The 13,106-nt window shown below is 38.4% G+C and overlaps 1 protein-coding gene and 1 non-coding gene across 4 annotated transcripts in view; one reads left to right on the top strand and one right to left on the bottom strand.

Moving 5' to 3' along the window:
- The window catches only part of LOC117994460 (uncharacterized), an 18,543-nt gene extending 14,140 nt beyond the window's left edge, over positions 1–4,403 (top strand). For 2 of the 3 annotated variants that reach the window (XM_069507510.1, XM_034982378.2), the window contains 3 exons: positions 1–63; positions 1,689–1,757; positions 2,818–4,403. The exon at positions 1–63 is cut by the window's left edge and continues 26 nt beyond it. In XM_069507510.1, the coding sequence (XP_069363611.1) occupies positions 1–63; positions 1,689–1,757; positions 2,818–2,949 (264 nt within the window). In that variant the 3' untranslated portion in view covers positions 2,950–4,403. The remainder of the gene's footprint in view (positions 64–1,688; positions 1,758–2,817) is intronic. The other variant, XM_069507509.1, reaches the window with a different exon arrangement.
- A 7,604-nt stretch (positions 4,404–12,007) lies between these two features.
- TRNAE-CUC (transfer RNA glutamic acid (anticodon CUC)) lies at positions 12,008–12,079 on the bottom strand. The gene has a single exon. It is a non-coding gene; the product is annotated as a tRNA-Glu (tRNA).
- Between the last annotated feature and the right edge of the window lie 1,027 nt (positions 12,080–13,106).

Here is a 13,106-nt window from a genome sequence, read left to right as displayed (position 1 = left end):
GTGGTGGTGGAGTCGGAAGGCCACCGACAGACCATCCAACAGCAGCCCCAGCAGATACATCAGGTGTGTGTGTGTGAAGCACCCCTTTTATACCCGACTAGCTTATGCTCGCGACTTCGTCCGCGTGGACTACAAAATTTCAAAACCCTATTTCACCCCCTTAGGAGTTGAATTTTCAAAAATCCTTTCTTAGCGGATGCCTACGTCATAATAGCTATCTGCATGCCAAATTTCAGCCCGATCCGTCCAGTAGTTTGAGCTGTGCGTTGATAGATCAGTCAGTCAGTCAGTCAGTCAGTCATTCAGTCAGTCAGTCACCTTTTCCTTTTATATATATAGATAGCTTATGCTCGCGACTTCGTCCGCGTGGACTACAAAATTTCAAAACCCTATTTCACCCCCTTAGGAGTTGAATTTTCAAAAATCCTTTCTTAGCGGATGCCTACGTCATAATAGCTATCTGCATGCCAAATTTCAGCCCGATCCGTCCAGTAGTTTGAGCTGTGCGTTGATAGATCAGTCAGTCAGTCAGTCAGTCAGTCACACAGTCAGTCACCTTTTCCTTTTATATATATAGACTACGGCAAAGCCTGCGGAAGGGTTATGATTTTAGCGCTCTATACAGGATGTAACTAGAACGCTGGCAAAAACGAAGACAGGCGATGGTACTGGTGATCAGTGATATGATACCAAATATGAAAAACGCGAAAAAAATTCCTATGAGTTTGTTGTGGGCTCTTCTCAGACCTGGGCGCGTTTGGAACCCTCGTAGCTTTAGTTTTAAGTTTGCGTAATAATTATCACCACTATATCTTACAAATCCAACATCTGACCATCAAAAAGAGTTATTAATTACCTATTTTGAATTAATCATTTTGACTTTGACTTTGACTTTGACTATATTTTGTAAAATATCACGACATATCTAAATATATAAAAGGAAAAGGTGACTGACTGAACCACTGACTGATCTATCATCACACAGCTCAAACCACTGGACGGATCGGGTTGAAATTTGGCATGCAGATAGCTATTATGACGTAGGCATCCGCTAAGAAAGGATTTTTGGGAATTCAACCCCTAAGGGGGTCAAACAGGGGTTTGAAATTTGTGTAGTCCACGCGGACGAAGTCGCGAGCATAAGCTAGTTACAAATAATACATCATTATAGCCCGCATAGATATCCCGTCAGCCGTGGATTTTTCGTAATAAGTAGTTTATGTCTGTCTCCAAAACGCAAGCTATTTCTGTATTTCACAAAATCAGCGAAAAGGATAGGCCGTGTAAAAGTAACGGACAGTAAAACTGACTAGAATGGCGACCTCGCACCGGGCAGCGCAGCGTTAGAAGACCCCCACTAGGTGGACGAACGGCATCAGACGAGTCGCAGCGAGCCGCTGGATTCAGGCGGCGCAAGACCGTGGTGAGAGTCCTAACTCTACCAAATTTCATCAACATCGGCTAAACTGTTGGGCCGTGAAATCTAACAGACAGACAGACACACATTCGCATTTATATTAGTATACCCTTCCAGCATCATTTTTCCAATTATATCAAGTCAAGAGTGAATAGGCATCTAGGCAAGCGCGCTCCATCTTAGGCTGCATCATCACTTGCCACCAGGTCTGATTGCAGCCAAGCGCTTGTCTATAAAATTAAAAAAAAAAAATTGATGTTTTCATTTGTAGGTAGGCGGAGTGAGACAACAGCAATACGTCCTGGCAACGCCGGGACAACCCGCAACTCCCGTGTCGCAAGTATGATATCATATTTACAGTAGGCGGCAGAAAGTAATGTGCATCGGCCTTTAGAATGACATTTCGGCTTTGTAGAGCGTTTTCTCTGTCGTTGAGACCGACAAAACGTCACATAGGTATGAGTGACACGGACAACGCTCTACAAAGCCGAGGCCTCTTTGTAAAGGTTGATGTACAATATTTCCTGCCGGCTACAGTAACTATGTTTCGATTCATAATAACTATTCAACGGACAGACAAACATTATTTTTTAGAAAGCTGTCGCTAGGATGTCCACCTTCTAATCGAAGGTTGGGGATCTAAAAGGTCGATGTACAATATTTCCTGCCGGCTACTGTACATATAACTGTCATGGAGTCCTGGCTCGTGCGTGTGTGTATGTGTGCGTGCGTGCGTGCGTTTGATCTATTTCTGTACTTAATTTTTGAAAAATCCATTACTTAAATTGACTGAGTCCTAAGTACAAATACAAAGCACCAGAGATTGAGATTTTTAATAGACTAAGCAGCTTTCGCTGATGCGTCTATATCAAAAGTGCTTAGAGTTTTCCAAATATTTGTCCAATCTATTCTTGAACTGCAGGGCGATTGTCTAAAACCTGCATCAATCATTATTACAATCTCAATTGTTCTGATTGGCTGAATTTGCGCTATTCTTGTTGCAACACTGCATTGTGGCCAATAGTGAGCGAGCATTAACCAATCAGAGATGATTGCGATCGTGACATTGTAGCTGTCAAACAACCGCGGTAGGGCCACTGGGTAACAGAACTTGACATAACCACATCCTTATGCAATTTATTCTATTTGTGAACAACTCTGTTGGTCAGAAAGTGTTTAATGGATTCGACGATGGCAATTGATTTTGTAGCTTCTCATGTCCCCTTGCTCCTTCTCGGAAACATGCTCTTAAAATTTGGGACACAATAATAATTATTTAGTATTGGTAAGTTTCAATTAGATCGCCTCTTTCTCGCCTGCTTTTGAGGGTGCTGAGTCTTAAGTTATATAAGATGTATAAAAAAACATTTTTTTTTTATTTGCCTTTTTTATTTTTTCAGGTGATATTCTGCGGCGGCGGAGTGGGGGGTGTAGGAGGCGTGGGAGGAGTGGGGGGCGCGGCGCCCGTCATCACGTCTGTGCTTCCTCCCGGGGGCGCCGTGCTAACCCCCCACCACACGCTACACCACTAACTGTCTACTAGTGTATACCGCCCTATTTTTTTAAATTTAATTACAAGTTACCCCTTGACTGCGATCTCACCTGGTGGCAATGTTGGCAAAAAGTTAATCAGATTAACGAAAAAGTTATTCGCGATTAATGATTAAAATTAATTAATCCTAATCGAAATTTTCTTGATTGCGATTATTTAATTTTAATCGTTAATCGCGATTAAAAACATATGATTGAATAATATTAATCAAATTGACGATTAACGATCAAAGATTAATATTATTAATCGCTATTACGATTACTATATTTATCTTGATCAAGATTAAATTAATCAAATTAACTAATCGATTATTGCCAAGTGACGTGACAGTTTAAGGTGGTAGCGGGTAACTTGGAAGGGCTACAGCAGTTTTATGAATCCCCCCATATTGGTTTCTACGCCAAGCGATTCAGCGTTCCGGTACGATGCCGTCTAGAAATCGATAAGGGGTATGGGGTTTAAACTACCGTGAGTGATTTCCATTATAAATAATATCTGTCCCGGCTGTACTCACGTGTCTAGTCGACGCTAGCTCGACTAGTTTCGAACCCATCCGGGGTCCTTTTTCAAGGGAGTCAGTTCGCGCACGCGCCGCGGCTGTGACTGCGGGCCGCGCGCGCCCTCCGCGTGACTCCCTTGAAAAAGGACCCTGGATGGGTTCAAAACTAGTCGAGCTAACGTCGACTAGACACAAGTACAGCCGGGATAGATATTATTTATAAGGGGTATGGCGTTTAATAAAACTGCCATACCACTTCCAAGGTAGCCCGCATCTATCTTAGACTGCATCATCACTTACCACCAGGTGACATTGCAGTCTGGGGTAACTAGTAATGGAAAATAAAATAAAAAAAAGTTTAAATTGACTTATAACCACGTCTTTGGTTGTAGAATTTGTGCTAGAGCATAGTATGAATATGGGAAGTGGGAAACTCATTATGTTCGAAGTTGTTTTTATTTTAAAATTAGGTGTTATTGTAAAATTTACTGTAATAAGTAGTAGGATTATCTAGTTAAATCAGTACTGTTAGGGCGAGCGTAGACGAGCAACTTTTGTCTTCAACGTTTTTGTCTCGCATCAATAATAATATGATTGGACTGTTTCGACATGCGCAAGTCAGAAACAACCCACACCATGATAGTTTTGAGAAAAAGCAGTTAATGTGTAGAGAAAAAAAAAATTTAATAGTTTTTTTTACAATATTGTGTTTTGAAAAATGAACAAATTTTTTGCATGCAATTTTTTTTTTCTCAAACTGTTAATAGCGTAAATTTTTCTAAACTAAACTAAATTTAGAATATCTGCATCTTTTTCTTTTTAATATTGCTAAAAAAGTTTGGAATAAGATTTTTTGATCAAAGACTTAATTTTAGTGCTTACTCTACAAACACGATGCTCAAGACCTTAAGACTTAAGGTTTAGTCTCATGACTCATGAGAGTAAACCTTAAGTCTTAAGGTGGTTTTAAATTAAATTCAATGAAGTTTGAATGTACTTTTCTTATTACATTATTAAAAAAATATGCGAATACTCTAAAATTTTGTTGCGATCACAATCAGTATGATGCGTAGAAATGAGTACTCACGCGCTTTTTTAAGTTTATGCATTAAATTTCATGTCAAAAGTGCGATTTTAGTCCTTATTTTAATGGTGAACCATACTTTTGACATGACAGTTAACCCATAGAGTTAAAAGGGCGTGTAAAAAGTCATTTTTAACCGACTTTAAAAAAAGCAGGAGGTTCTTAATTCGACTGTATGTTTGTTACGCGATTATCTACGGACTATTTGTATGGTTCTGATTTGCGTAGGCAGGTCCATTTAAAAGAAGGTCTGATGCGACAGCCTGCGAGACAAGATGCTCGTGTGTACGCACCCTTATTTTTGTAAATATTTTTTATATAGCTAGAATATTTAATTGCAAATGAAGTTTTATTGTTTAAATCCATACTAATATTATAAATGCGAAAGTGTGTCTGTCTGTCTGTCTGCTAGCTTTTCACGGCTCAATCGTTCAACCGATTTTGACGAAATTTGGTACATAGATAGCTTGCATCCTGGGGGACATAGGCTACTTTTTATCCCGGAAAATCAAAGAGTTCCCACGCGATTTTTATAAACCTAAATCCACGCGGACCAAGTCGCGGGCATCATCTAGTAATGAATATATGCATTAAGACAGTTGTGATATACAAGAAACAACAAAAATAAAAAGCAGCCTATAGTAGGCGACAGGTTGAGATGGCAATCGGGTTACGAGGCGAGTGAACGCCCGTGTGCGGGGCGTCCCCACCCCGATTGCCATGTCGACCTGTCGCGAACTATACCAAGCTACAAAAACCAGAAAATTATGTTGAAAAAGTTGGGAACATAACAATAAAACAACTTACACATGTATGGTACACGACAGGTCGAGATGGCTATCGGGGTGGAAATGCCCCGCACAGCCTCCGCGCTAACCCGGTGCGGGTGTGCGGGGCATCCCCCGCCTCGTACTACGATTGCCATCTCCAACCGTCGCGTACTATAACTGGTAAGGTAGAAAATATTCAACTTTTTTAACTTAATTTTACATGTATTGTGGAATATATATACTTACCTAAGTTTTAATCATAAACATATTAATCATGAGCAAGACCATCGCCGGCTCACTACAGAGCACGGCGGGGTGATTACGTATCTCGCGACAGGCGTAAATCTCGCGATCATTGCTGTCAAACGTCCGGCTAGAGAGAGAGCAATAGCCTCAAAGCAAAATAAGAAGAAGAGAGACAGCAAATGAAAGCAGTCGGATTGCTACAGCTGTCGCGTTGCTGTCGCTACTGCAAAGTTTTACGTAATCACCCCGCAGGTCTCCTCTCAGAGTGAGAAGCTGGCCAAGTACGGATTGGCAGACGGACACCTTTGAGAACATTATGGAGAACTATCAGGTTTTCTCACGATGTTTTCCTTCACTGCTAATGATATTTAATTACTTAAAGCGAGGTTTAGATTAGCAACAAAACTTGCAGAAGTTGACTTCCGCAAGCTATATCTACTGTGTAAACAATCACGTCAAGCTCACTTCCGCAAGTTTTGTAACTTGCTGGACTTGCCGCAAGTCACAAGTGTATGTACATCTACAATATTGCTCGTAATGTAAACAGTTCTGCAAGTACTTGCGGAATAACTTGCAAGAAGTTCTTGCTAGTCTAAACCTTGCTTAAAACGCACATAATTCCGAAAAGTCAGAGGTGCGTGTCCGGTATCGAACCTCTGACCTCCGATTAGGAGGTGGACGTCCTAACTAGGCTATCACAGCATACAGTGCGACAAGGCTCTTTTGGCACTTGAATGACATTGACAGGGGGGCGTAGTTGTTGTACAAAGGCTGCCAGCAAATAAAATCTCAATTTTACGGAATCTATTGAAATCGAGTAAGTTTTATTTAATTTTAACTGAATGAGTAAAAAATAAAATAAAACCGGCCAAGTGCGAGTCAGGCTCGCGCAATGAGGGTTCCGTACTACAGTGGTATTTTTTCGACATTTTGCATGATAATTCAAAAACTATGATGCATAAAAATAAATAAAAATCTGTTTTAGAATGTACAGGTGAAGACCTTTCATATGATACCCCACTTGATATAGTCACTCACTTCGAAAGTTGAAAATACTAATTATTAGTTCATGACCACAATTTAATTTTTTTTGTGTGATCTAACCCTAAATTTTCAGATTTTTTCCCAAATGTCAGCTATAAGATATACCTACCTGCCAAATTTCATGATTCTAGGTCAACGGGAAGTACCCTGTAGGTTTCTTGACAGACAGACAGACAACAAAGTGATCCTATAAGGGTTCCGTTTTTCCTTTTGAGGTACGGAACCCTAAAAACAGTGAATTTCAAAGTTTTTACTTAGCAACACCGCATATAAGGGTGACAGCGTGACACTTCACAAGATGGCGGTGTTAGTTCCGATTTTCACCACGCGCCAATAGAGCCTTGTCGCACAGTAAACAATTACAATACGCGGTCGAAAGTAATGTACATCGGCCTTTAGAATGACATTTCGACTTTGTAGAGCGTTGTCTCTGTCACTCATACCTAACTTTACACTTAAAGGCTCTAAATTTTAGTGCACGCTACAAATTTAAACAGTAGGCTCGCGACTGTGCGCTAAAATCACGGGTTTTACCATCTAAAAATAAAATTTAAAACTGACAAACTGCGTATGTCCTTTTCATACTACATTAGCGAATGCGAATATTCTAAAATTAGGTTGTGCTCAGAATCAGTACCCACTGGTACTGATTCTGAGAATCTACGAATTTGCTATCTCCTTTTAAAGATCAATGTACATTAGTTTCGGCGGCGTACTGTATATTATTAGGTACTGATGGTATAAGTTGTAACTTTTAACCATATTTCCTATACGTTATTAATATAGGATAATGTAACTTATTACTAGCAAATAATGTGTAGTTTAATGTTTTATAAATATTGAATGAAATAAATTTCTCCAAGTTGATTTTATTTTTTATTTTATTATAATTAGCTGTTGCCCCATCAAATGTAACGTTAAGCACTGCAGTGTTAGTGTCTCTCTGAGAGATAAAATTCGTAACGAGGAAATCCATCGGCGAACCAAAGTGACTGACATAGCTCAACAAACCAGCTGCCAGCTTAACCAGCTGTGGTAGTGGGCAGGCCACATCTGCCGCAGAATCGATGGCCGATGGGGCAGACGTGTTCTGGAGTGGAGACCGCTTATCGGCAAGCGCAGTGTGGGACGACCTCCAACCCGCTGTCTGTCTGTCTGTCGTGTCTGTCAAAAAAACCTTTGGGATACTTCCCGTTGACCTAGAATCATGAAATTTGGCAGACAGGTAGGCCTCATAGCACAAGTAAAGGAAGAAATCCGAAAACCATGAATTTGTGGTTACATTACAAAAATAATTAAAACCTGTTTATGAACAAACAATTAGTATTTTCAAAGATAACTATACCAAGGTGTGGTATCATATGAAAGGGCACATGAACATTTCAAACCCGATTTTTATTTATTTTTAAGCATAATAGTTTTTGATTTATCTTGCAAAATGTCGAAAAAATACCCAAGTACGGAACTCTCGGTGCGCGAGTCTGACTCGCATTTGGCCGGTTTTTTTATTCCTTCACGCCGCAATGACTACCGATTTCGCTGGAAATGGAGATTAGAGAGATCTGTGGGAGAGATAGCCTAATCTATATCCCGAATTAACACATAGGCTACCGTTCATTCCGAAAATCAGGATTTTTAAAAACATATTCCTAAACACAACACAAACTTCCGCCTTTATAATAATACTAGATAGTATAAATATATAATACTAGCTGATCCCCGCGGCTTCGCCCGCGTAGATTTAGGTTTTTAAAGATCCCGTATAGCCTATGTCACTCAGGAATAATGTAGCTTTCTACTGGTGAAAGAATTTTTAAAATCGGTTCAGTAGTTCTAAAGATTACCCCCTACAAACAAACTTAACGACATTACCTCTTTATATAATACTAGCTGATCCCCGCGGCTTCGCCCGCGTAAATTTAGGTTTTTAAAGATCCCGTATAGCCTATGTCACTCAGGAATAATGTAGCTTTCTACTGGTGAAAGAATTTTTAAAATCGGTTCAGTAGTTCTAAAGATTACCCCCTACAAACAAACTTAACGACATTACCTCTTTATATAATACAACGGGCCGTGCAGCAGAAATCGTAATATTTTAATTTCGCCATAACTTCAAAACCAAACGTCCAATTTTAATCATTCAAAGACCAAATATTATCTCCATAAACTGTTCTTAGTGATGAAATCATTTATTTTGATAAGGATTAATAGCATGAGTAAAATAAACGCGTTTAAATGTAGTCCAAAAAAAATTCAGATTTTTAAATAAAAAAATGGTTGCTGTGCCTCACTCGACATAGATGGGTATAGTGTGTCGCGGACTTTTTTGTAGATATTTATAAGATCTACAATTAATTAGAACATTTTATGGTTCTATCTTTTATAGTTTAGGCAGCGTACGCAAAATAAGTAACTTTTCTGGTTGATTTTTTACACCTTGTGTCCGAAAAACCCAAATATCTTACGGAACCCTATTTTTTTCTAAAATAAAATATAGCCTATGTTACTCGTGGATAATGTAGCTTTCGAATGGTGAAAGAATTTTTAAAATCGGTCCAGTAGTTTTTGAGCCTATTCAGTACAAACAAACAAACAAACAATCAAACAAACAAACAAACAAACAAACAAACAAAGTTTTCCTCTTTATAATATTATATATAATACAACGGGCCGTGCAGCAGAAATCGTAATATTTTAATTTCGCCATAACTTCAAAACCAAACGTCCAATTTTAATCATTCAAAGACCAAATATTATCTCCATAAACTGTTCTTAGTGATGAAATCATTTATTTTGATAAGGATTAATAGCATGAGTAAAATAAACGCGTTTAAATGTAGTCCAAAAAAAATTCAAGATTTTTAAATAAAAAAATGGTTGCTGTGCCTCACTCGACATAGATGGGTATAGTGTGTCGCGGACTTTTTTGTAGATCTTATAAATATCTACAATTAATTAGAACATTTTATGGTTCTATCTTTTATAGTTTAGGCAGCGTACGCAAAATAAGTAACTTTTCTGGTTGATTTTTACACCTTGTGTCCGAAAAACCCAAATATCTTACGGAACCCTATTTTTTTCTAAAATAAAATATAGCCTATGTTACTCGTGGATAATGTAGCTTTCGAATGGTGAAAGAATTTTTAAAATCGGTCCAGTAGTTTTTGAGCCTATTCAGTACAAACAAACAAACAAACAAACAAACAAACAAACAAACAAACAAACAAAGTTTTCCTCTTTATAATATTAGTGTAGACAACGGGCCGTGCAGCAGAAATCGTAATATTTTAATTTCGCCATAACTTCAAAACCAAACGTCCAATTTTAATCATTCAAAGACCAAATATTATCTCCATAAACTGTTCTTAGTGATGAAATCATTTATTTTGATAAGGATTAATAGCATGAGTAAAATAAACGCGTTTAAATGTAGTCCAAAAAAAATTCAAGATTTTTAAATAAAAAAATGGTTGCTGTGCCTCACTCGACATAGATGGGTATAGTGTGTCGCGGACTTTTTTGTAGATATTTATAAGATCTACAATTAATTAGAACATTTTATGGTTCTATCTTTTATAGTGTAGGCAGCGTACGCAAAATAAGTAACTTTTCTGGTTGATTTTTTACACCTTGTGTCCGAAAAACCCAAATATCTTACGGAACCCTATTTTTTTCCAAAATAAAATATAGCCTATGTTACTCGTGGATAATGTAGCTTTCGAATGGTGAAAGAATTTTTAAAATCGGTCCAGTAGTTTTTGAGCCTATTCAGTACAAACAAACAAACAAACAAAGTTTTCCTCTTTATAATATTAGTGTAGACTAGATACGTAGATTTAGGTTTTTAAAAATCCCGAGGGAACTATTTGATTTTCCGGGATGAAAGTAGCCTATGTCACTCTCCAGGTCTTAAACTATACCCATGCAAAAAATCTCGTCGATCTGTTGCTCCGTTGCGACGTGATTGAAGGACAAACCAACAAACAAACACACTTTCGCATTTATAATAGGGGTAGTGGGATTTGTTATTCGCCGAGCGAAACCACGGGTGGTCGCTAGTTTAGACTCTAGTTATATTACAAGCTTATCTATTTATTAAAAAACTTTACTGGCTCAACTTTTACAATCCTAGTAAATTGCATAGATAAGAATAGTCCGCGACAGGTCGAGATGGCAAGCGGGGTGGGGACGCGCCGTACACTCGCATAGCCGCCGCGCTAACCCGGTGCGGGATAGCGCGGGTGACGTGCGGGTGTGCGGGGCGTCCCGCCACCTCATGCCCCGATTGCCATCTCATACCTGTCGCGGACTTTCTGTGCCCGAATGAAAACGTGCAGCAAATTCCCTTGGCGACCTACTTTTTTTATAATTTCCCCCTATTTTATGTTATCACGCAATCCTGCCTAATTGGGTCGCTGCAATCGATAGGTAGGTACTTTTACGTCTTATTGGGAAATTATGATTTTTGCACTTTATTGAGCAAAAAAAGATCATATACCTAACTTGATTAAATAGAATAGAATAGAATAGATTTTTATTGCTTAAACTTTTTCAAGTGCTTTTTAATCGTCAACTAGTTTAACTTACCACTGAATCGGAATGCCGTTCCTACCGAGAAGAACCAGCAAGAAACTCGGCGGTTTTTTTATTAATCAGATACAAGCTAGCCCTTGACTACAATCTCACCTGGTGGTAAGTGATGATGCAGTCTAAGATGGAAGCGGGCTAACCTGGAAGGGGTATGGCAGTTTTTTATTACACCCATGCCCCTTTGGTTTCTACACAGCATCGTACCGGAACGCTAATCGCTTGGCAGCACGGCTTAACGGGTGGTAACTAACCACGGCCGATTCACCCACCAGACCAGAACAGATATTATCAAATTCCAATCCCCTGCCAGGAATCGAACCCGGGACCTCAACTATTAAGACCACAGTGCTTACCACTGCGCCAGGGTGGTCGGTTGCTCTTTTCAAGTGATCAATTTACAAAATTGTAACTACAGTACGCAGCCGAAAGTAATGTACCTACATCGACTTTTAGAAGGAGATCGCAGATTTGTAGAGCGTTGTCCCTGTCGTTGAGACAGACAAAACGTCATATAGGTATGAGTGACAGAGACAATGCCGAAAGGCCATTCTAAAAGCCGATGTACATGACTTTCGGCCGCGTGCTGTACTCACCTAGTCATTTATCTGATTCTTTGACTAAAGCCATTACGCACGGTCGACTATCGCCCGGCAACTCAGTCGAACGGCGACCGTTACAATCTGTAATATATATGGAAGTTGGCGTGCTTATGCGCACAGAGTTGTGGCGACTCCGATGAGGACTTACCAAAAAATATAAAAGAAAAAAAAAAGTTTTTTTTTTGTAAAAGTAATAAAATTATAAATTCCGATACCGGGAATCGAACCCGAGCCTCCTGGGTGAGAGCCAGGTATCCTAGCCACTAGACCATATCGGATGTTGATAAATAGGCTACTTGACAATTTTTTTAAGTTGGTCTTAAAGGGTTAATATTTGTCCTATTATATCAAAAAAATTAACACTATATTTTTTTGCGCCCTAAAAACCGTAAAACTTTAATTTAAATAAATATTTTTCTTAGACAGGTGAAAACACTGTCGGCCATGTTTGGCCGATAGATTATCTGTGCTCTGACGTCATGCATTTGTAAACAACAGTATAACCACACCACACACCAGGGTTATACTGTTGTTTACAAATGCATGACGTCAGAGCACAGATAATCTATCGGCCAAACATGGCCGACAGTGTTTTCACCTGTCTAAGAAAAATATTTTTTTAAATTAAAGTTTTACGGTTTTTAGGGCGCAAAAAAATATAGTGTTAATTTTTTTGATATAATAGGACAAATATTAACCATTTAAGACCAACTTAAAAAAATTGTCAAGTAGCCTATTACATGAAATCTACACTAATATTATAAAGAGGAAAACTTTGTTTGTTTGTTTGTTTGTTTGTTTGTTTGTTTGTTTGTTTGTTTGTTTGTTTGATTGTACTGAATAGGCTCAAAAACTACTGGACCGATTTTAAAAATTCTTTCACCATTCGAAAGCTACATTATCCACGAGTAACATAGGCTATATTTTATTTTGGAAAAAAATAGGGTTCCGTAAGATATTTGGGTTTTTCGGACACAAGGTGTAAAAAATCAACCAGAAAAGTTACTTATTTTGCGTACGCTGCCTAAACTATAAAAGATAGAACCATAAAATGTTCTAATTAATTGTAGATCTTATAAATATCTACAAAAAAGTCCGCGACACACTATACCCATCTATGTCGAGTGAGGCACAGCAACCATTTTTTTATTTAAAAATCTTGAATTTTTTTTGGACTACATTTAAACGCGTTTATTTTACTCATGCTATTAATCCTTATCAAAATAAATGATTTCATCACTAAGAACAGTTTATGGAGATAATATTTGGTCTTTGAATGATTAAAATTGGACGTTTGGTTTTGAA

Source organism: Maniola hyperantus, chromosome 26 (genome assembly GCF_902806685.2).
Source record: "Maniola hyperantus chromosome 26, iAphHyp1.2, whole genome shotgun sequence".
NCBI lineage: Eukaryota > Metazoa > Arthropoda > Insecta > Lepidoptera > Nymphalidae > Maniola > Maniola hyperantus.
This window is presented reverse-complemented; position numbering and strand designations above follow the sequence as displayed.